General features: G+C 42.7%; 1 protein-coding gene and 1 pseudogene across 1 annotated transcript in view; both read left to right on the top strand.

The window, feature by feature from the left end:
• Window positions 1-823: 823 nt before the first annotated feature.
• The window catches only part of UBXN2A (UBX domain protein 2A), a 36,536-nt gene continuing 16,741 nt past the window's right edge, over window positions 824-20,618 (top strand). The window contains exons 1-2 of the mRNA XM_032293990.1: window positions 824-1,058; window positions 16,569-16,623. Coding sequence (XP_032149881.1) covers window positions 16,583-16,623 — 41 coding nt within the window. The 5' untranslated portion in view covers window positions 824-1,058; window positions 16,569-16,582. The remainder of the gene's footprint in view (window positions 1,059-16,568; window positions 16,624-20,618) is intronic.
• LOC116561912 lies at window positions 3,112-4,420 on the top strand (annotated as a pseudogene).

Below are 20,618 nucleotides of genomic sequence, written 5' to 3'. Positions count from 1 at the left end.
AGGAAAGGGAAAGAAACGATTGCAATTGAGAGTGGGGTTTGGCGGAGGCTGCGGCAACCGGGAGAACCCTCCAACCATGAGATCTGCAGCGATCTCCTGGGTCAGGCAGAAAAGGGCTTTCCTTTTACAGAGAGGAGTGAACAGGGCTAGAAAGACCCGGGTGTGGGGAGGTGGGGAGAAGAGTGGAGGGTAACAGCGATGAGACTACACTGAGAATGTTTCCCTTGGGGTCCGCCTATTTTCGGGCAGTGGTCGAGGAGGGGTGGTCGCTGGCTGCCGCTTGTAGAGGCTCGGCCACCTTGTAGAGGCCCGGGGAGAGCTGCTTCACTAAAGTCCGGTCAAGTCAAGGCAGCTGGCGTTTGTCCACTTCGTGAGCACAGGCAGGTCAGCTAATCATTTGTGAGGCGAACTGGAATTTAGAGGGTTTGGGCCTGACTTTTCCACAGCTAACCACGGGGGCATCCTTGAGTTGTGACTAGGTCTTATGGGGAAGGGCGTTTGCGTGCAATAAGTCCTATCAGGAACACAAAGCGGTGTGGGGGTTTCTTCAATGTCGCTGTCCAGGACCGCAGGGCTCAGGTCAAGTTCCACATTGTCAGAATGCTGGGACGTCTCTCCCCGGCTTCAGAGGCTGAGGAGGTACCCGGGTAAGCACACGCTGGGCTCTCCGGTGAGCACACACCAAGGTGCCTGTGTCTGCCGCGCCCAGGGAAGAGGCAGCCAGCCGCTCGACCTGCTGCGGGAAGGCGCGGCGGCCATTAGCGCAGTTCTCCGCCCGGCCTGAAGCGCCGGAACGCGGTAAGCCCCGCCCCTCGGCGCGTCCCCGCGCCCGCGCGTGCTCCTCGGGTCTGCGCGGAGCCGCTGTCGGCGCGCGCTTGGCGCCCGACTGAGACTGTGAGAGGCGGGCGGGATCTCAGCGGCGCGGCCGCGGAATCTGAGGAGGTTTGGGGCGGCGGCGCTCCAGGTCTGAAAGGCTCTGGCCAAACGGAGCCTGCGACCAAACGGTGCCCGCAGCGCCTGAGCTGAGTGAGGCCGAGGCCGGGAGGCTGTGCCCGGAGGTGAGGGTCCCGGGGCTGCGCCGCGTCCGGCGGGGTGAGGGCGGGGCAGGGTGGCCGCCTGCCGGTTGGGTTCGAGGGGTCGTCTACTGTGGCCGGGCCGCCGCGGCTCGCCGGTGTCGGGGAGTCTCGCCCCGGAGGGCCGCGCGTCCGCGACTCGGGGAGGGGCGCCGGCGGCAGGGCCGGGGCCAGGCTCCCGCCCCGACGGGGTGAGCGGCGACCCCGGGCCCGTGACTCTGCCTGCGGCTTGACTCGCGAGCTCGCTGAAGGCGTAGCTCCGGGTTTTCTCGCAGGGCGTTCGGAAACTTCGAGTTATGCGCAACACAATGTTTCCATTTTCAAAGGCGAACGCTGCACGATCGCACTCTGGTGCTACAAAGTATGCCTATTAGTGACTTCACCCTCTCCCACCACTCACTTTCTCTGATGTTTTGAAGGTCTGGTGTTCGCTGATTTCACATTTCCTTCCTTTCTTCTTTGTGCCTTTTTTCCCTTTTCGCTGCCAGTAATAGTTTATTACTTGTCAGCAATGATGAACGTTCGTGTGGCGTCCAGCGTTGGTTCCTATGTACGTACTTAGAGATAAGTAAATATAGGAAACTGCTGATTTGTTTTAATGCGAACGCAGAGAAGAATGTGGTATAAAGTCTGACCGGTTGTAGTTTGTTTATAGGGAGGAAACTCTTTAAAAGTTCATGTTGTGTCTTCTGTCTAAACATGCTGAAAGTCGGATTTATTTAAAATGCAGTTAAATTCAGTGAATACAGAGCATCTTTGTATAATACTAATGTTAGTGCTAGGCACTGGTGGCGTCCAAACATGAGTAAAAAATGTGTTTAGGAGGTGGAAGTGGTTAAGCACACTGATAATAATACACGAGGCTGAATAGTCCAGTATTAATGGAAGCTCACACTTATGGAGCAGTTCTCAGCTGGGCACTGTGGAGGGTATTTTATGTGCATTTCTATTTAATAATGTTTAATATTAATTACTTAGCATATACTTCCTTTAATATTTTATAATTCAAAAAAATTTTAGTACCTACTATGTTATGAGTGCCAAGGATACGATAGTGACAATTACAGACTTGGCCTTTAGACTATACAGTATCATTGGGCAAAACAGATATTAAGCAAATAATCAGGGCCGGGCGCTATAGTTCACGCCTGTAATTCCAGCACTTTGGGAGGCTGAGGCAGTCGGATCACCCAAGGTCAGGAGTTCAAGACCAGTCTGGCCAACATGGTGAAACCCAGTCTCTCTTTACTGACAATACAAAATTAGCTGGGCATGGTGGTACATGCCTGTAATCCCAGCTACACGGGAGGCTGAAGCAGGTGTATCGCTTGAACCCGGGAAATGGAGGTTGCAGTGAGCCGAGATGATGTCACTGCACTCCAGCCTGGGTGACAGGGCAAGAATCTGTCTCAAAAAAATAAAATAAATAATCACACAAATAAATGCCAGTAAGCCAAGACAGAGGCTAAAAACGAAGGACGTAAGGTGTTTTTGAGAGGAGGTAACATGGGGACTTATCCCAGCTGGGGAAATCAGGGAAGGTTTTCCTAGGAAAGTAATCTTTGAACTCAGATATTAGGGATAAATAGGAATTAGGGGAAGATGCCTCCCAAAGGAGAGAAGAAAGGCTCGGGCAAAGGAAGTTGATGACTCAGAGGCTAGGGAAGATGGTCATTTCAGGAACTTCAGCAGTTGGTGTGTGGGAAGCAAAAGGGTGCTGTGGTAAAGTAGGTTAGGGCCAGAGAGATGATGCAGGACTTTTTTTTTTTTTTTTTTTTTTTTGGTGGCGTCTCTGTCCCCCAAGCTGGAGTGCAGTGGCGCCACTCATTGCAATCTCCACCTCCCAGGTTCAAGCCATTCTTCTGTCTCAGCCTCTGAAGTAGGGGACTACAGGCGCTTGCCACCATGCCCGGCTAATTTTTGTATTCTTAGTAGAGGTGAGGTTTATCCATGTTGGCCAGGCTGGTCTCAAACTCCTGATGTCAGGTGATCTGCCCACCTTGGGGTAAGCCACCACACCAAAGGAGATTGTATTTAAAATGGCTTTGCACATCTGTCCAGACCAGAACCCAAGGTGGCTGCACTCTTGCTGAGATATGTTGGTCCTCATTGCCTCCAAGCCCCCTTTAGCCCTGAGCTCTGTATCAGAAATGCTGTTCCTTTGGGAACCACAGCTAAAGAAGAGATGGAGTGGTCCACCTGCCACCATGGCACTGGTATTGCTTTGAGTGCAGGGGTCTCTTTTTGGCATGTCAGCCCTGTTTTTCCCTGGGAACTTTGAGTCTTATTTGGAACTCATGAAGTCCCTGTGTTGGGAATCAGCACTGATTCACACAGCTAAGTTTGCACCCTCTCATGTATCATACCTGGCTTGGGATCCAACACTTGATGTGGAACCTAGAAAAAGGACTGAAGATTCCCCAGCTATACCGGTTTGGAGTGGTTGTCCTGGTTCTTACTGTGTTGTCCTCTGTAGGGCTGGCAGCCATGTGAAGAACGGAGGTTCCCAGCATCATCTTCCTACACATTACTACATTCACCCATCTTTCTGTTTGTCCCTCTTATCCCCAGCCTGGGAAAAGTTCTTATTTGTTTAGATTGTTTTGTGTTTTTAGATCCCCTTGGAGCAATGGAATACCTTGTAGATCATAATGGTGGAAAAGGGTCTAGTTTTCCCCTTGTTTCTAAAGACGGAGTGGCTGCAAAAACTCCCCTTTTTTGCCCACAGCTTGCCTACTCCGGGTCTAGAAGCAGTTATTCTCTATTCATATTGGGCTTTGATTTGTGCTGAGGGTCAGGTTTTGGCTCCTTCTTCCTGAGACAGTGGAAACAATGCCAGGCCAGCTCTGTGGCTTCTGCCCTGGGAACTGGGGGTGAGACTTTGGGTGCCACTGCTTGTGGGTTGCTGGCTTAAAGGACAGTTCTGTTCATTGGAGAGCCCAGGCCATTAACACCTACGCAGTGCTATTGAAAGAAGAGGGTTGGGAGTGGAGGGGAATTAGCTTATCCTAGCTGGAGGGAGATGAAGAGGGCTAGTTAGTTCTTGGAGCAGCAGCTTCTTTGAGGAGAAAATATATAGCTTTTGACACAAGACAAAGATCCAGAAAATTAGCATTGAACATATTAAAGGTTATTTATTTCTTTTCTTTTCTTTTTTTTTTTTTTTTTGCATTTCCAGAAAAACCTTAATTTTATGCTTTCTCATCCAAGTCATGTACCATTTTTTTTTCTGAAACTGGATTAAAATGCTCATTTAAAAAAAGGGAGGGGGGTGCTTTGCAAGATAGGATAACATTTCAGTATGGAGCCCTGGAATGAGAATGTCTTGGTCAGCCCTGGAATGACTCAGTAAGTAACCTTGCCAGTCTGCCGAAGTATCACCTTTCCCATAGGATTTTCTCATTTAAATTACTGTTGTCACTACCACTTTGGTCATTGGAGTATATAACTATCCCATTAACAATTTTTCTAGGAAAGGTAAACTGAAACTTTCAAAAATATTTCATTTTCTATCACTTAGTATGTAGTAAACCAGAATTCATAAAATATACAAATGAACTGTCTTTTAAGTATTTGGTTCCAATGCTATCATAGTTAGGTTACTCTTGGAGGCTTGAGGGCCTAACCACATTCTGTAGAAGATCTAAGTAAAAGGAACCCAACATGGAAATGTGATCCATTGGTTTCTTTTCCCTTGTGTTTAATACCTGGAATGGCCTTATACTTAAAAAGAAACTTAAGGTTCTATATAAAGATAGCATGTCTGGTTGTATAATACCTTGATACAAATCCATAATCTAAAAAAAAAAAAAAAAAAATGGCTGGTTTTTGCTTTTTTTCCTCCTCAAATTCCTTTTGACCATAGAATATATGTTTATAAAACTAAGTAAAATTGGTAATACGGATTTTTTTTTTTTTAAAGACGGAGTCTTGCTCTGTTGCCAGGCTGGAATGCAATGGTATAATCTCGGCTCACTGGAACCTCCTCCTCCCGGGTTCAAGCAATTCTGCTGCATCAGCCTTCTGAGTAGCTGAGACTACAGTCACGCATCACAAAGCCCAGCTAATTTTTGTATTTTTAGTAGAGATAGGTTTTCACCATATTGGCCAGGATGATCTCTTGACCTTGTGATCTGCCCGCCTCAGCTTCCCAAAGTGTTGGGATTACAGATGTGAGCTACTGGGCCCCGTGGTAATATGCAATTTTTAATTTAATTTTTAATTGTACATTTAAATTTTTTTTTTTTAATAGAGTCTCAGTCACCCAGGCTGGAGTACAGTGGCATGATCTCAGCTCACTGCAACCTCTGCCTCCCTGCATTCAAGCAAATCTCGTACCTGAACCGCCTGAGTAGCTGGGATTACTGGTGTGTGTTCCCATGCCTGGCTAGTTTTTGCATTTTTAGTAGAGACAGGGTTTTGCCATATTGGCCAGCCTGGTCTCAAACTCCTGGACTCAAGTGATCCACCCAACTGAGCCTCCCAAAGTGCTGGAATTACAGGCACAAGTCACTGTGCCCAGCCACATTTAATTCTTTTTTTTTTTTTTTTTTCTTTCTGAGGCAGAGTTTCACTTAGACGCCCAGGCTGGAGTACAATGATACAATCTCAGCTCACTGCAACCTTCGCTTCCCGGATTCAAGTGATTCTCCTGCCTCAGCCCCCCATTAGCTGGGACTACAGGCAAACACCAACACCATCCGGCTAATTTTTGTATTTTTAGTAGAGATGGGGTTTCACCATATTGGCCAGACTGGTCTTGAACTCCTGACCTCAAGTGATCCACCTGCCTCAGCCTTCCAAAGAGTTGGAATTACAGGCATAAGCCACTGTGCCTGGCCCTATTTAATTCTAAAACGCAGTTTTTATATTCAGATTCTTATACACTTATTTTAAATTTTTATTTATTGACTTAAAAAAGAAATCGGAGAGTTTCCCAAGCCAGAATGGGCTTAGATGGCTCAGACTTCCAATTTATTGATTTTTTTTTTTTTTTTTGAGACAAGGTCTCTTACCCAGGCTGTAATTCAGTGGCACAATTATAGTTCACTGCAGCCTTAAACTCCAGGACTCAAGCGACTCTCCTGCCTCAGTCTCCTGAGTAGCTAGGACTACAGACATGTGCCATCATGCCTGGCTAATGTTTTCATTTTTTGAAGAGACAGGGTCTCACTGTGTTACCTAGGCTGATCTTGAAGTCCTAGCATGAAGTGATCCCACTACCTCTGCCTCCCGAAGTACTGAGATTATAGGCTTGCACCACTGTGCCTGGCGTAATGTAAGCATTTTAAAATACCACATTCTTAGTAGTCCAAATCTGTTTTGACTAGACTTTTTTGTTGGTGGACATGTTCCATAAAACTCAATCTTCTCTCTCTCCTGACTGATTTTATCACTGCACTTTTTGGGATAATATTTGGGAAGATGTTTGGTAAACTGCAATATTCTATATCAATGTAAGATGATGGTGATAATTGGAAGTAGACTGAAGAAAATGAAGGCAGTTCTTTTCATCTGTCCATTCTTGTGCCAACTTTATGCTGATAACTTAGGTATTTGTCAGATGGCTTTTTTTATTCTATGCTGTATTATTATTCTATGCAGTACGTGACTTAGGTTCATTCATGTCATATGACTGTGATATATTTGTAGCAGCTCACTCAATTGATATAAATACATTTTACTGGTTCATTTGCATATTACTAAATTTATGGTAGAAAATGCCTGCAGTAATGGTGAATTTGTGTTTCCATGGTGAAATTAATTTTTACTTCATAATTTTATACCATGTTTGCAATTAGTAATTCAGTATATTTTTTCCTTATTAGTCCATAAAATTGTGCTAATAGAAACTGTGTATGTCATACTGACAGTTTTGTCATTAGCTCTAAACCAGTGCCTTGCACTCACTGGTAGGAGGTTCAATAAGTATATAATTGAACCTCCTGGGTGATCCACCTGCCTCAGCCTCCCAAAGTGCTGGGATTACAGACGTCAGCCACCACACCTAGCCTATTCATTATTTTTTTTTTCCCTGAGACGAGGTCTCTCTCTGTTGTCCAGGCTGGAGTGCATTGGCTATTCACAGGCGCTATCCTACTACTGATCAGCACAGGAGTTTTGACCTGCTCTGTTTCCAAGCTGGGCCAGTTCACCCCTCCTTAGGCAACCTGGTGGTCCCCCACACCCAGGAGGTCACCATACTGATGCCAAACTTGGTGCGGACACCTGATCGGCAGAACTCCTGGGCTCAAGCAATCGTCCCATCACAGCCTCCTGAGTAGCCGGGACTACAGGCACGTGCCACCGCCCGCTGCTCATTATTTTTTAATTGACAATAATTTTATGTATTTATGGGACACATTGTGATGTTTCAATACATTATTATGGAATGGTCAAATCAGGCTAATTAACATATCCCTCAGCTCAAATACCATTTATGTGTTGTGAGAACATTTCAAAACCCATTTCTTTTGCTGTTTTGAAGCATACATTATTATTAACTGTAGGAGATTATTTTGAATTAGTTGAAAAGATGTTGGAGAACTGCCAAGTGAAAAACAGCCCCACCCGATTGAAATGTCCAAAAGAGCTGAGATCTTTATCTATTTTATTTAATATGTATTATAAGCACCTAGAATCATTCATGCCTGGTATGTAGTAGGTGCTGAATAAGTATACACTTTAGTTATTTTTAACAACTTTACATAGTTATAATTAATATACAATAAGATGCACATATATATTTTTTATTTTTTAATTTTTATTCATTTATTTATTTTGAAATAGAGTTTTGCTCTTGTCACCCAGGCTGAAGTGCAATGGTGCGATCTTGGCTCATTGCAACCTCTGCCTCCCAGGTTCAAGCAATTCTCCTGCTTCAGCCTCCCAAGTAGCTGGGATTACAGGCACCTGCCACCATGCCCAGCTAATTTTTGTGTTTTTAGTAGAGACGGGTTTCACCATATTAGCCAGGATGGTCTCAAACTCCTGACCTCAGGTGATCCACCTGCCTTGGCCTTCCAAAGTGTTGGGATTACAGGTGTGAGCCACGAGGCCCGGCCCAAGATGCACATATTTAAAGCACTCCATTTAATTTTTTTGTGTGTATGACAGTCTCAATTTGTCACCCAGGCTGGAGTACAGTGGCATGATCTTGGCTCACTGTAGCCTCAACCTCCCTGGTTAAAGCAGTTCTCCTGCCTCAGCCCCCCAGGTAGCTGGGATTACAGGCATGTGGCCCCATACCCAGCTAATTTTTATGTTTCTCTATAGAGACAGCTTTTCGGTATGTTTCACAGGCTGGTCTCCAACCCCTGAGGTCAAGTGATCCACCTGCCTTAGCCTCCCAAAGTGCTGGGATTACAAGCATGAGCCACTGCACCCAGCCCATTTAATATTTTTAAATAAAATAATATTCAACTATTTTAATAATGTTTGCTATTTTGTTGTTGTTCTCAGACAGGGTCTCAATCCTGTTGCCCAGGCTGGAGTGCAGTGGCATGATCATGGCTCACTGTATCTTCAACCCCCTGGGCTCAAATGATCTTCCTGCCTCAGCCTCCCAAGTATCTGGGGCTACAGTTGCATGTCATCATGCCTGGCTAATTTTTAATTTTTTTTTGTTGAGACAAGGTCTCACTATGTTGACCAAGCTGGTCTCAAACTCCTGGCCTGAAGTGATTCTCCCTCCTGGGCCTCCCACAGTGCTGGGACTATAGGCATGAGCCACTGTATCACATTATTTCTTAAAAAATAAGTAAGTCAAAATGTAAACATTTCTTAAATCTGAATGGTCAGGGTAGGTATTTATATCTTTCTCTTTCCTTTGTGTATGTTTGAAATATTTAGGCTTTTTTTTTTTTTTTTTTTTTTGAGACGAAGTCTCACTGTGTCACCAGGCTGGAGTGCAGTGGCACAATCTCGGCTCACTGCGACCTTCACCACCCAGATTCAAGCGATTCTCCTGCCTCAGCCTCCCAAGTAGCTGGGACTACAGGCATGCACCACCACAAACAAATGATTTTTTTTATAGTTTTAGTAGAGACGGGGTTTCACCATGTTGGCCAGGATGGTCTTGATCTCTTAATCTCATGATCTGCCTGCCGCAGCCTCCAAAAGTGCTGGGACTACAGGCATGAGCCACCACGCCTGGCGACATTTTTTTAAGTGAAGCAATTAATTAGTTTAGGAATACCAGGTTTGAAAAAAGAAGTCGTTTTTTTTTTTTTTTTTTTTTAGATGGAGTCTATCTCTGTCACCGGGCTGGAGTGCACTGGCATGATCTTGGCTCAGTACAACCTCCGCCTCCCAGGTTCAAGCAATTCTCCTGCCTCAGCCTCCCGAGTAGCTGGGATTACAGGCATGCACCACCACGGCTGGCTAATTTTTGTATTCTTAGTAGAGACAGGGTTTCGCCATGTTGGCAAGGATGGTCTCCATCTCCTGACCTCATGATTCGCCCACTTTACTCTCCCAAAGTGCCGGGATTACAGATGTGAGCCACTGCGCTCAACCAGGAATACTAGGTTTGAAGGAAGAAGTCTTATGAGAAAATATTGTTATGATTTCCTGATTTTTTGTTTTGTTGTATTTTTTTGAGACAGAGTCTCACTCTGTCACCCATGCTGGAGTGCAGTGGTGCGATCTCTGCTTACCACAACCATCACCTCCCCAGTTCAAGTGATTCTCCTGCCTCAGCCTCACAAGTAGCTGGGATTACAGGCACCTGCCATCACACCCAGTTAATTTTTGTATTTTCAGTAGAGATGGGGTTTCGCTATGTTGGCCAGGCTGGTCTTGAACTCCTAACACGTGACCCCTTGTCTCGGCCTCCCAGAGTGCTGGGATTACAGAAATGAGCCACCACACCTAGTTGCTGGGTTTTGTTTTTTTAATACAGGGTCTCCCTCTGTTGCCCAAGCTGGAATGCAGTGGAATGATAACAGCTCGCGGTAGCGTCAACTCCCCAGGCTCAAGTGACCATCTCACCTCAGCCTCTGGAGTAGCTGGGACAGGCATATGCCACCATGCCCAGCTAATTTTTGTATTTTTCATAGAGATGGGAGTCTCGCTATGTTGCTCAGCCTAGTCTGGCACTCCTAGCCTCAAGCAGTCCTCCTACCTTGACATCCCAAAGTGCTGAGATTACAGGCTTGAGCCACCATGCTGGCCTGTTTATTTAATTTTAAAATTGTAAAAAAAAGTCATTTATTTATTTTTTTCTTTCTTCTCATAGTCAGCTTGGTTGTGTTTTCCTTAGTTACTCACCCTAGATACCCCAGTTAAATAAAACAGACCTTGATTTTTCTTTAATTGAATTTTGACAGTTTGGACAACTGATAACTTTAATTGTACAATTGGCAATTCATAATGATTTTTTTTCTCTTTAGGTAGAGTCTCACTCTGTCGCCCAGGCTGGGGTGCACTGGTGTAGTCATGGCCTGGTATAATCACTGCAGCCTCAACCTCCCAGGCTCAAGAGATCTCTCCACCTCAGCCTCACATATAGCTAGGACTACAGCTATGTGCCACTATGCTTGGCTAATTTTTGTATTTTTTGTAGAGACATGGTCTCACTCTGTTGCCCAGGCTTGTCTCAAACTCCTGGCCTTAAGCAGCCCTGCCTTGGCCTCCCAGAGTGCTAGGATTACAGGTGTGAACCACCACACCAGCTGATCCCATCTTTGGGCCAATAGTACCCTCCTCAAATTTACTTTTGAATCTTTTTGACACTAATCCATAATGTCAAGACATGCCAGGTGCAAAGTAGACATTTTTTTGACCCAGAACTGGAATCACCTATTTTTCCAGTAAACCTTGATTCCTTTTAGTGGGAAATGGTATTAGTATACCAACAAATCTGGGTGCTAGAAGTGTACATTGTTATTGGATGCTTATTGCTTTGGAGCCTTTTTAATGAGCAGAGCTAGTATGTATTTTTTTTTAAAAGAGGAAATACGGCATGAGATTTTACTGATATTTCCAATTAAAATTTTTAAATGACAGGAATTTCACTTGGCTTCTTTGATTTTTATTTTGTTATTTATTCTTATTCTTAAAAAAAAGTTTTGCTTTTTGGCTGGGCATAGTGGCTCACACCTGTAATTTCAACACTTTGGGAGGCTGAGGCAGGCAGATCAACTGAGGTCAGGAGTTTGAGACCAGCCTGGCCAACATGGCAAAATTCTTTCTCTACTAAGAATACAGAAATTAGCCAGGTGTGGTGGTGAATGCCTGTGATCTCAGCTACTCAGGAGGCTGAGGCAGGAGAATTGTGTGAACCCAGGAGATGGAGTTGCAGAGAGCTGAGATCGCCCTACTGCACCCCTGGGCAACAGAGCGAGACTCTATCTCAAAAAAAAAAAATCTTGGTAAGTATCATAAAAACCATGATCATTATACCATAGTATCATAAAAACAATACTAATGTATTACGAATAATATGATTACTAGAAGCTGTATTTACCCCCTTCAGATTTATCCAACTAGGATATCCAGTCAAATTACTAAATTACTCTGGTTTTTGTTGTTGTTTTTCTGTTTGTTTATTTATTTTTGAGACAGAATCTTACTCTGTCACCCAGGCTGGAGTCTAGTGGCACAATCTTTGCCAACTGCAACCTCCGCTTCCTAGGTTCAAGCAATATTCATGCTTCTGCCTCTCAAGTAGCTGGGATTACAAGCATGCACCACCATTCCCATCTAATTTTTCTATTTTTAGCAGAGACGGGGTTTTGCCACATTGCCCAGGCTGGTCTCAAGATCCTAGCCTCAGGTGATCTGCCCACCTCGGCCTCCCAAAGTGCTTCGATTACAGGTGTGAACTAATGGGCCTAGCCAATTACTCTGTTTTAAAGTTATTTGAAATAGTTCCTATGTGTGGTTTTGCCACCCACTTGATCAGTACCATTCCATTTGTTTTATTTTTACTTTCCATTTTTAGAGGGTGTTTTTTGTTTTGTTTTTTGCTTTGTTTTTTGAGACAAGGTGCTGCTTTGTTGCCCAGGCTAGAGTGCAGAGTGGCATGATCATGGCTCACTGCAGCCTTGACTTCCTGGGCTCAGGTGACCCTCCCGCCTCACCCTCCCAAGAGGCTGGGACTACCAGCGTGTACCACTATGCCTAGCCAATTTTTTGTAGAGATGGGTTTTTGCCATGTTGCCTAGGCTGGTCTCAAACTCCTGAGCATAAGCAATCTGCCTGCCTTGGCCTCCCAAAGCACTGGGATTACAGGTGTGAGCCACCACCCCCAGCCCAATTATTTTATTTTATTTTATTTTATTTTATTTTATTTTAAAGAGATGAGATCTCACTATGTTTCCCAGGCTTGTCTCAAACTTCTGACCTCAAGCAGTCCTTCTGCCTCAGCCTCTTGAGTAGCTGGGATTATAGGTGTGAGCCACTGCACCCAGCTATATTAATCTTTTATTATAGTATAAGTTCCAAATATTTTTTCTTAGTTTGTCTTCTTTGTTTTAATTTTTTTTATTTTTTTTTTTCATTTTACACTATAGCTCTCAGATCTTATACTTTTTTTTTTTTTTTTTTTTTTTTTTTGAGACAGAGTCTTGCTCTGTCGCCAGGCTGGAATGCAGTGGCGTGATCTCCACTCACCGCAGCCTCCGCCCCCCCAGGTTCAAACGATTCTCCTGCCTACGCCTCCCGAGTAGCTGGGACTACAGGCGTAGGCAGGAGACAGACACCATGCCCAGCTAATTTTTGTATTTTTAGTAGAGACGAGGTTTCACCGTGTTGGCCAGGATGGTCTCTATCTCTTGACCTTGTGATCTGCCCGCCTTTTCGGCCTCCCAAAGTGCTGAGATTACAGGCATGAGCCACTGCGCCTAGCCTCTTATACATTTTTTATTGTATAAGATGTATCTGTTTTTTTCTTATTGCTTCTGGATTTGAGTTATAGGAAAGTTGTCTTCTCTTCCAGGTTATTTCCAGGTTTTTTTTGTTTTTTTTTGAGACGGAGTCTCGCTCTGTTGCCCCGGCTGGAATACAATGGCGTGATCTTGGCTCACTGCATCCTTCACCATCCCAGGTTCAAGCGATTCTCCTGTGTCAACCTCCTGAGTAGCTGGGATTGCAGGCTTGTCCCACCACACCTGGCTAATTTTTGTATTTTTAGTAGAGACGGGGTTTCACCATTTTGGTCAGGCTGGTCTCGAACTCCTGACCTCGTTATCTGCCCACCTCAGCCTCCCAAAGTGCTGGGATTACAGGCATGAGCCACCACACCCGGCCTCTTCCAGGTTACTAAAAAAAAATTTACTATGTTTTCTTAAATAGTTAAGAGTTAGCTCTTTATTTTTTTATTGTAGCTGGACACAGTGGTGTGCTCCTATAGTCCAGCTACTCTGGAGGCTGAGGTGAGAGGGCCACTTGAAACCAAGAGTTTGAAACCAGCCTAGGTAACATAGTGAGACTGGGTTTCCAACAACGCTTAAAACAAAAAATTAGCAGGGTGCACCCATTGTTCCAGCTACTCAGAAGGCTGAGGCAGGGGGATCACTTGAGCCCAGGAGTTTGAGCTGTAGTGCACTGTGATCGTGCCTGTGAATAGCCACTGCATCTCAGCTTGGGCAACATAGCTAGTCTCTGTCTCAAAATAAAATAAAATAAAAAACATTTTTTATTGTGAGAAAACATAGATAACATAAGATTTGCCATTTTAATCATTTTTAAATGTACAATTCTGTGACATTATTACATTCACAGTGTTGTACAACCATCACTACTCTTCATTTCCAAGACATTTTCATCACCCCAAACAGAAACTCTATACCCATTAACTGCTCATTCCTCACTCATCTCAATCCCTAGTAACCTCTATTCTACTTTCTGTCTTTATCAGTCACCTATTCTAGATATTTTATGTGTATGGAATCATAAAGTATTTGTCCTTTTGTGTTTGACTTTTTTATTCATGTAGCATCACGTTTTCAACGTTCATCCATGTTATAGTATGTATCAGAATTTCACTCCTTTTGTGGCTGAATAATACTCCATTGCTTATATACACCACATTTTGTTTATTCATTCATCTGTTGATGGATACTTGAGTTGTTTCCACCTTTTGGCTATTGTGAATATCACTGTAGCCACCAAACTCTTTTCCTCAGCAGCGGTTTTTCACGTTCCCACCAGCAGCGTACCAGGGTTCTAATTTCTTTACAAGTTTGCCAACGCTTGTTTTCTGCTTTTTGTTTTCTTTTTAGTAGTCATCCTAATGGGTGTGAAGTAGTATCTCATTATGGTTTTGATTTGTATTTTCCAGGAACTATTATTGATTTCGAGCATCTTTTCATGTGCTTATTAGTCATTTTTATTTCTTCTTTGGAAAAATGTCTATTCTCACAAGTCCTTTGCCCATTTGTGCATTTTTTTTCTTTTTTTTTTTTGTTTCTTTTTTTAAATTTTGTTGTGCATTTTTTTTTAAGAGACAGATTCTTGCTCTGTTGTTCAGATTGGAGCATGGTGACATGATCATGGCTCACTGCAGCCTCAAATTCCCTGACTCAAGTGATCTCCTGCCTCTCAGCCTTGAAAGTAGCTGGGAATACAGGAGTATGCCACTGTGCCCAGCTTTCCTATCATTTTAACATTGCCCTTTTCTTGATTCAGCATTCCCTTGGTTGCTGTAACCCTTCTTTGACTATTTTCTAGAGTTCTGATAAAGTTGGTTCTAACAGTTTCTACTTGTTTTTTGATTTTTTGTGGAGGAGGGGGACAGGTTTGTGGACCAAAATGTTTTTCCATTTTGCTGATGTCACCCTCGAGTTTAATTATCTTTTCCTTTTTCTCCCACTCTCTTTCAATAGAAGTTTAAACATTTTAAATCTTGTATATGTAATCTCCTCTTATTTAATGAAGGGGGTACATTCTGAAAAGAGCTTCATTAGGCAATTTTGTCATTGTGTGAATATCATGAAATGTATTTACACAATCCTGATAGTATAGCCAACTATACACTCAGGCTGTATGGTGTAGCCCATTACTCTTAGACTACAAAGCTGTACAGCATGTTACCATACTGAATACTGTAGGCAATTATGATATAATTGTAACTATTTGCATATCTAAACATATCTCAACATAGAAAAATTGTACAGTAAAAATATACTATTATAATCTTATGGGACCATCATTGTATATCCAGTCCATTGTTGACCACCATGTTGGTACACAGCATATTACTGTATTTGGAGTGTATTTTTGTTATGGTAATATCACCTTACTATTGAGTTTATTAAAGGGTTCGTTTCAGGCTGGAGTGCCATGGTGCAGTCTTGGCTCACAGCAACTTCTGCCTCCCAGCTTCAAGTAATTCTCAAGCCTCAGCCTCCCCAGTATCTGGAATTACAGGTGTGCATTACCACACCAAGCTAATTTTTGTATTTTTAGTAGAGATGGGGTTTCGTCACGTTGGCCGGGCTGGTGTCAAACTCCTTACCTGAAGTGATCTGACTGCCTCGGCCTCCCAAAGTGCTGGGAGTACAGGCATTACCACCATACCTGGCCTCATCGTTTTTATTTAAAAAAAAAAATTAATAGTATAGACTCACATACTTTTGTTTTATTCAATGGCACATTATCCACTAGTGTTATTATTTTTTTAGACGTTCAATTTCCCAAATTTAGCCAACGGGAGCCCCTTCAGAGTGGCTTTGGGGTCACTTTTTCTTTTCTTTTTAATTTATTATTTATTTATTTATTTATTTTGTGAGACAGAGTCTCACTCACTCTGTTGCCCAAGCTGTAGTGCAGTAGTGCAATCTTGGCTCACTGCAAGCTCCGCCTCCTGGGTTCAAGTGATTCTCCTGCCTCAGCCTCCCAAGTAGCTGGGATTGCAGGTGCACACTACCACATCAAGCTAATTTTTTAATTTTTAGTACAGATGGTGTTTTGCCACCACACCCCTGGCCTTTGGGGTCCTTTGATATATACTTATGTTTTTTGTTTTTTTTTTTTTGAACCTGTCTCTCAGGCTGGAGTGCAATGGCATGATCTTGGCTCACTGCAACCTCCACCTCCTGGGTTCAAGCGATTCTCCTGCCTCAGCCTCCCGAGTAGCTGGGATTACAGGCACCCACAGCCATACACAGATAATTTTCTGTATTTTTAGTAAAGACAGGATTTTACTATGTTAGCCAGGCTGGTCTTGAACTCCTGACCTCAGGTGATCCCCCTGCCTCTCAGCCTCCCAAAGTGCTGGGATTAAAGGCGTGAGCTGCCGTGCCCAGCCTCATCATAAGTTTTAAGAAGTCTTTCTTTTGTCAGATTATCAGACTTGAAAATGTATTTTCTAATATTTCTTTATTTTGTAGATGAAAATGACAGCTTTGAGTTTGCTCACTTTTTCTTTAGACCCTTTTAAGGACTACATGGTAACTTAAATGTTAAAAAATATTGACATGTACATAGGAATAAATTTGTTTAAAACACTAAATTGAGAACTCTAGCTTTTATTTCTTTTTACTTTTACAGTAAGGCAAAAGAGAATGAAAGACGTAGATAACCTCAAAAGTATAAAAGAAGAATGGTAAGTTAATTCAAACTGTGAATTGCTTTGTTAATGCCTTTGTTAATATCATTCTCTATTTTTGTTACAGTTGACTGGAAGAGATAGTAAAGTATGCTTTAATTGTGTATGACTACTTCAGTAAATATCTACTATGTTGAAGTAATTTTCTTTTTTTTTTTTTTTACCATGGCTGCATTGAACAGATTTTAGTGAAGTTACTTGAATGTTTTTTGTTATTAATAAAAAAAGTTAAATTATGAATGTTCATACATAGCTTCTGTTATTTAAGAAATTAAATAACCATTTACCTCATTACCTTCTTGTGTTAGAATACTATTTTGGTGTCATAGTGGAAATATGGTTTTGGAGTCAGACAAACCTAGGCTTGAATCCCATCTCTGCCTTGTATTACTCTCTGGCCTTTGGGCAGCTTAGGTAAATTCTTTGAGCCTCAATATCTCATCTATAAAATGAGGCTATAAATAACTACCTATCTGAAAGGTTTTATGTGCATATCTTTTTTTCTTTTTTCTTTCTTTTTTTTTTTAAACAGAAAGGGTATCCGTTGCCCAGGTGCAATCATAGCTCATTGGAACTTTGAATTCCTGGGCTCAAGTGATCATCCCACCTTGGCCTCCTGAGTAGCTGGGACTACAGTTTTACACCACTGTACCCAGTTAATTTTTAAATTTTTTGTAGCAGTGAGATTTCACGATATTGCCCAGAACTCCTGGTTTCAAGTGAGCCTCCTGCCACAGCCTCTCAAAATGCTGTGATTATAAGCATGAGCCACCATACTTGGCCTATTTGTTATTTTTTTCACTCAGGTATTTATAGGCTTATATAAATATTTGATGCTAATTATATAATTGAGACATTGTTGGCCGGGTGAAGTGGCTCCTGCCTTTAATCCTAGCACTTGGGGAGGCAAGGCAGGTGGATCACCTGAGGTCAGGAGTTCGAGACCAGCCTGGCTAACATGGTGAAATACTGTCTCTATTAAAAATATAAAAATTAGCTGGGCGTGGTGGCAAGCCCCAGTAATCCTAGCTATTCGGGAGGCTGAGAAGGAGAATTGTTTGAACCCTGGAGGCAGAGGTTGCAGTGAGCCAAGATTGCACCACTGCACTCCAGTCTGGGTAACAGAGCAAGACTCTGTCTCAAAAAAAAAATTTTTTTAAACTAGCCAGCATGGTAACACTGTAAGCCCAGCTACTGAGGAGGCTGAGACAGGAGGATTGTTTGACCCTAGAAGTTAGAGGCTTCAGTGAGCCATGATCGTGTAATATATTGTACTTCTCCATTCTGGGTCACAGAGTTCTCAAAAAAAAAAAAAAATCTCGAAAAGAGATGAATGGGTAAAGAATGTATAATACATACCCACAATGGAATATTATTCAGTCTTGAAAAAGAAGGAAATTCTGCAGTATGCAACAACATGGATGAATCTTGAAGATATAATGTTGATTGCCGGGGCTCGGGGAAAGTGAAAATGGGGAGCTGCTTATCAGTGGGCATAAAGTTTCATTTAAGCAAGATGAATAGGTCCTAGAGATATGCTGAACAACGTAGTACCTGCAGTTAACCACACTTTATTGTTCACTGAAAAATTTACTAAGAAGTTAGGTCTCATTTTAAGTGTTCTTATCGCAATAAAATTGTAAAAAAATTTTAGAAATCTCTCACCTGAAGCTTCTGTACTTTTATTATTTTAGGAACTCCTGATATTTTAGGAATGTTTACTGGCTGGGCACGGTGGCTTATGCCTGTAATCCTGGCACTTTGGGAGACCAAGGCAGGCAGATTTCTTGAGCCCGGGAGTTCAAGGCCAGCCTGGAGCACATGGTGAACCCTAGCTCTACAAAAAATACAAAAATTAGCTATTGGAGAGGCTGGAACTATAGGCATGCACCACCATCCCTGGCTAATTTTTCTTATTTTTTAAATAGAGATGGGGTCTCCCTATGTTGTCCAGGCTAGTATTCAAACTTCTGGGCTCAAGAGATCCTCCCACCTCAGCCTCCTAAAGTGCTGGGATTATAGGTGTGAGCCACTGCACCTGGCCTCCTTTCTATTCTGTATATATTTTATTTCCTTTCCTTATGTTACTGGATTAGCTAGGACTTCCAGTACAGTACTGATGAGGAATGGTGAGATGTGACATCCTTGTCTTGTTCCTTATCTTAGTGAGAAAGCATCTAGTTTCTCATGATTAAATGTGATGTTAGCTGTAGGCTTTTGCAGACATTCTATGCCAAGTTGAGGAAGTTCCCTTTCTATTCCTAGTTTGTGGGGGTTTTATTATGAATGGTTATTGGATATTGTCAAATGCTTTTTCTGCATATGCTGATATGATTATATTATTTTTATTCTTTAGGCTGTTGATGCGATGGATTACATGAATTGATTTTCAGTGTTAAACCACTACAGCCTTGCATACCAAGGATAAATCCTACATGATTTTGGTGTTTAATTTTTTTAAACATATTGTTGTATTCTATTTGCTAATATTTTGTTGAGTATTTCTACATATGTGTTCACAATTAAGTTTTCTGTAGTTTTCCCTTCTTGTAATGTCTTTCGTTTTAGTATAGCATAGTGTTTTCCTCATAGAATGAGTTAAAAGTGTTCCCTCTGCTTCTATTTTCTGGAAGAGATTGTAGCAAATTAGTATCATTTGTTTCTTAAATGTTTCATAGAATTCATCAGTGACATCATCCAGGCCTGGTGCTTCTGTTTTGGAAGGTTATTTATTATTGATTTAATTTCCTTAGTGTATGTAGGCCTATTCATGTTGTCTGTTCCTTTTTGTGTGTGTTTTGATAGACTGTGCCTTATAAGAAATTGGTTCATTTCATCTAAGTTATCAATTTTAGGGGCATAAAGCAGTTCTTAGTGCCTTTGTTACTCTTTTTTCCTGTGCCTATACACTCATCAAAAGTGAAACAAACCCATTACCACCTATTCAATGGAGCCAAAGCACCCCAGTTCTGAACTGTATCTTGTATCTCTTATTGTAGTTTTTTGTTTTTGTTTTTTTTTTTTTTTTTTGAGACGTGGTCTCACCCTGTTGCCCAGGCCTGGAGTACATTGGTGTGATCTCAGTTCACTGTGACCTTGGCTTCCTGGATTCAGGTGATCCTCCCACTTCAGCCTCCCAAGTAGCTGGGGCTACAGGCGTGCACCACCACACCCAGCTCATTCTTTTTTTTTTTTTTTTTTTTTTTTAAAGAGAAGTTCTCCAGGCCGGGTGCGGTGGCTCACGCCTGTAATCCCAACACTTTGTTAGGCCCAGGTGGGCGGATCAACTGAGGTCAGGGGTTCAAGACCAGCCTGACCAAAAAGTAGAAACCCCTTCTCTACTAAAAATGCAGAAAATTAGCTGGGCATGGTGGTGCATGCCTGTAATCCCAGCTACTCGGGAGGCTGAAGCAGGGGAATCACTTGAACCCAGGAGGCGGAGGTTGCAGTGAGCTGAGATCATGCCATTGCACTCCAGCCAGGCAACAAGAGTGAAACTGTCTTAAAAAAAACAGAGACAAGATCTCATTATATTTCCCAGGCAAGAATGCAGTGGTTAGTCACAGGCTCAGTCAGAGCACACTACAGCCTCAAAGTCCTGGCCTCAAGTGATCCTCCTCAAGTGACTACAGACATGTACCACCATACCAAGGCTCAGTGATAGCTATTTTCTATGACAGTCTAGCATAGTGATTAAGAGCAGAGGCATTGGTAGCTTGAGTTTAGTTCCTAGCAGTGCCTCCTAATAGCTTTGTGATCTCTGGCAAATTAAGCTTTTTAGGGTCATTGTGGGGACTGAATGAGTTGGCACATGTAAGGTACTTTGTTCTTTATAAGATGTCATGGTTAGGATCACAGACTTGGGAGACAGATTAGCAGCATAGTTTAACAGTCTCTAGCTTATATTTCCTGGCACAGTATAAGAGGTATAAAAATATGATATTATTTATAGAATTTGAGAAATCCTAGGCTGGACACTGTGGCTCTTGCCT

Source organism: Sapajus apella, unplaced genomic scaffold (assembly GCF_009761245.1).
Source record: "Sapajus apella isolate SASKATOON/1434 unplaced genomic scaffold, GSC_monkey_1.0 scaffold31, whole genome shotgun sequence".
Classification (NCBI taxonomy): domain Eukaryota; kingdom Metazoa; phylum Chordata; class Mammalia; order Primates; family Cebidae; genus Sapajus; species Sapajus apella.
Note: the sequence above shows the minus strand (reverse complement) of the source record. Positions and strands in the feature narration are given on the sequence as shown.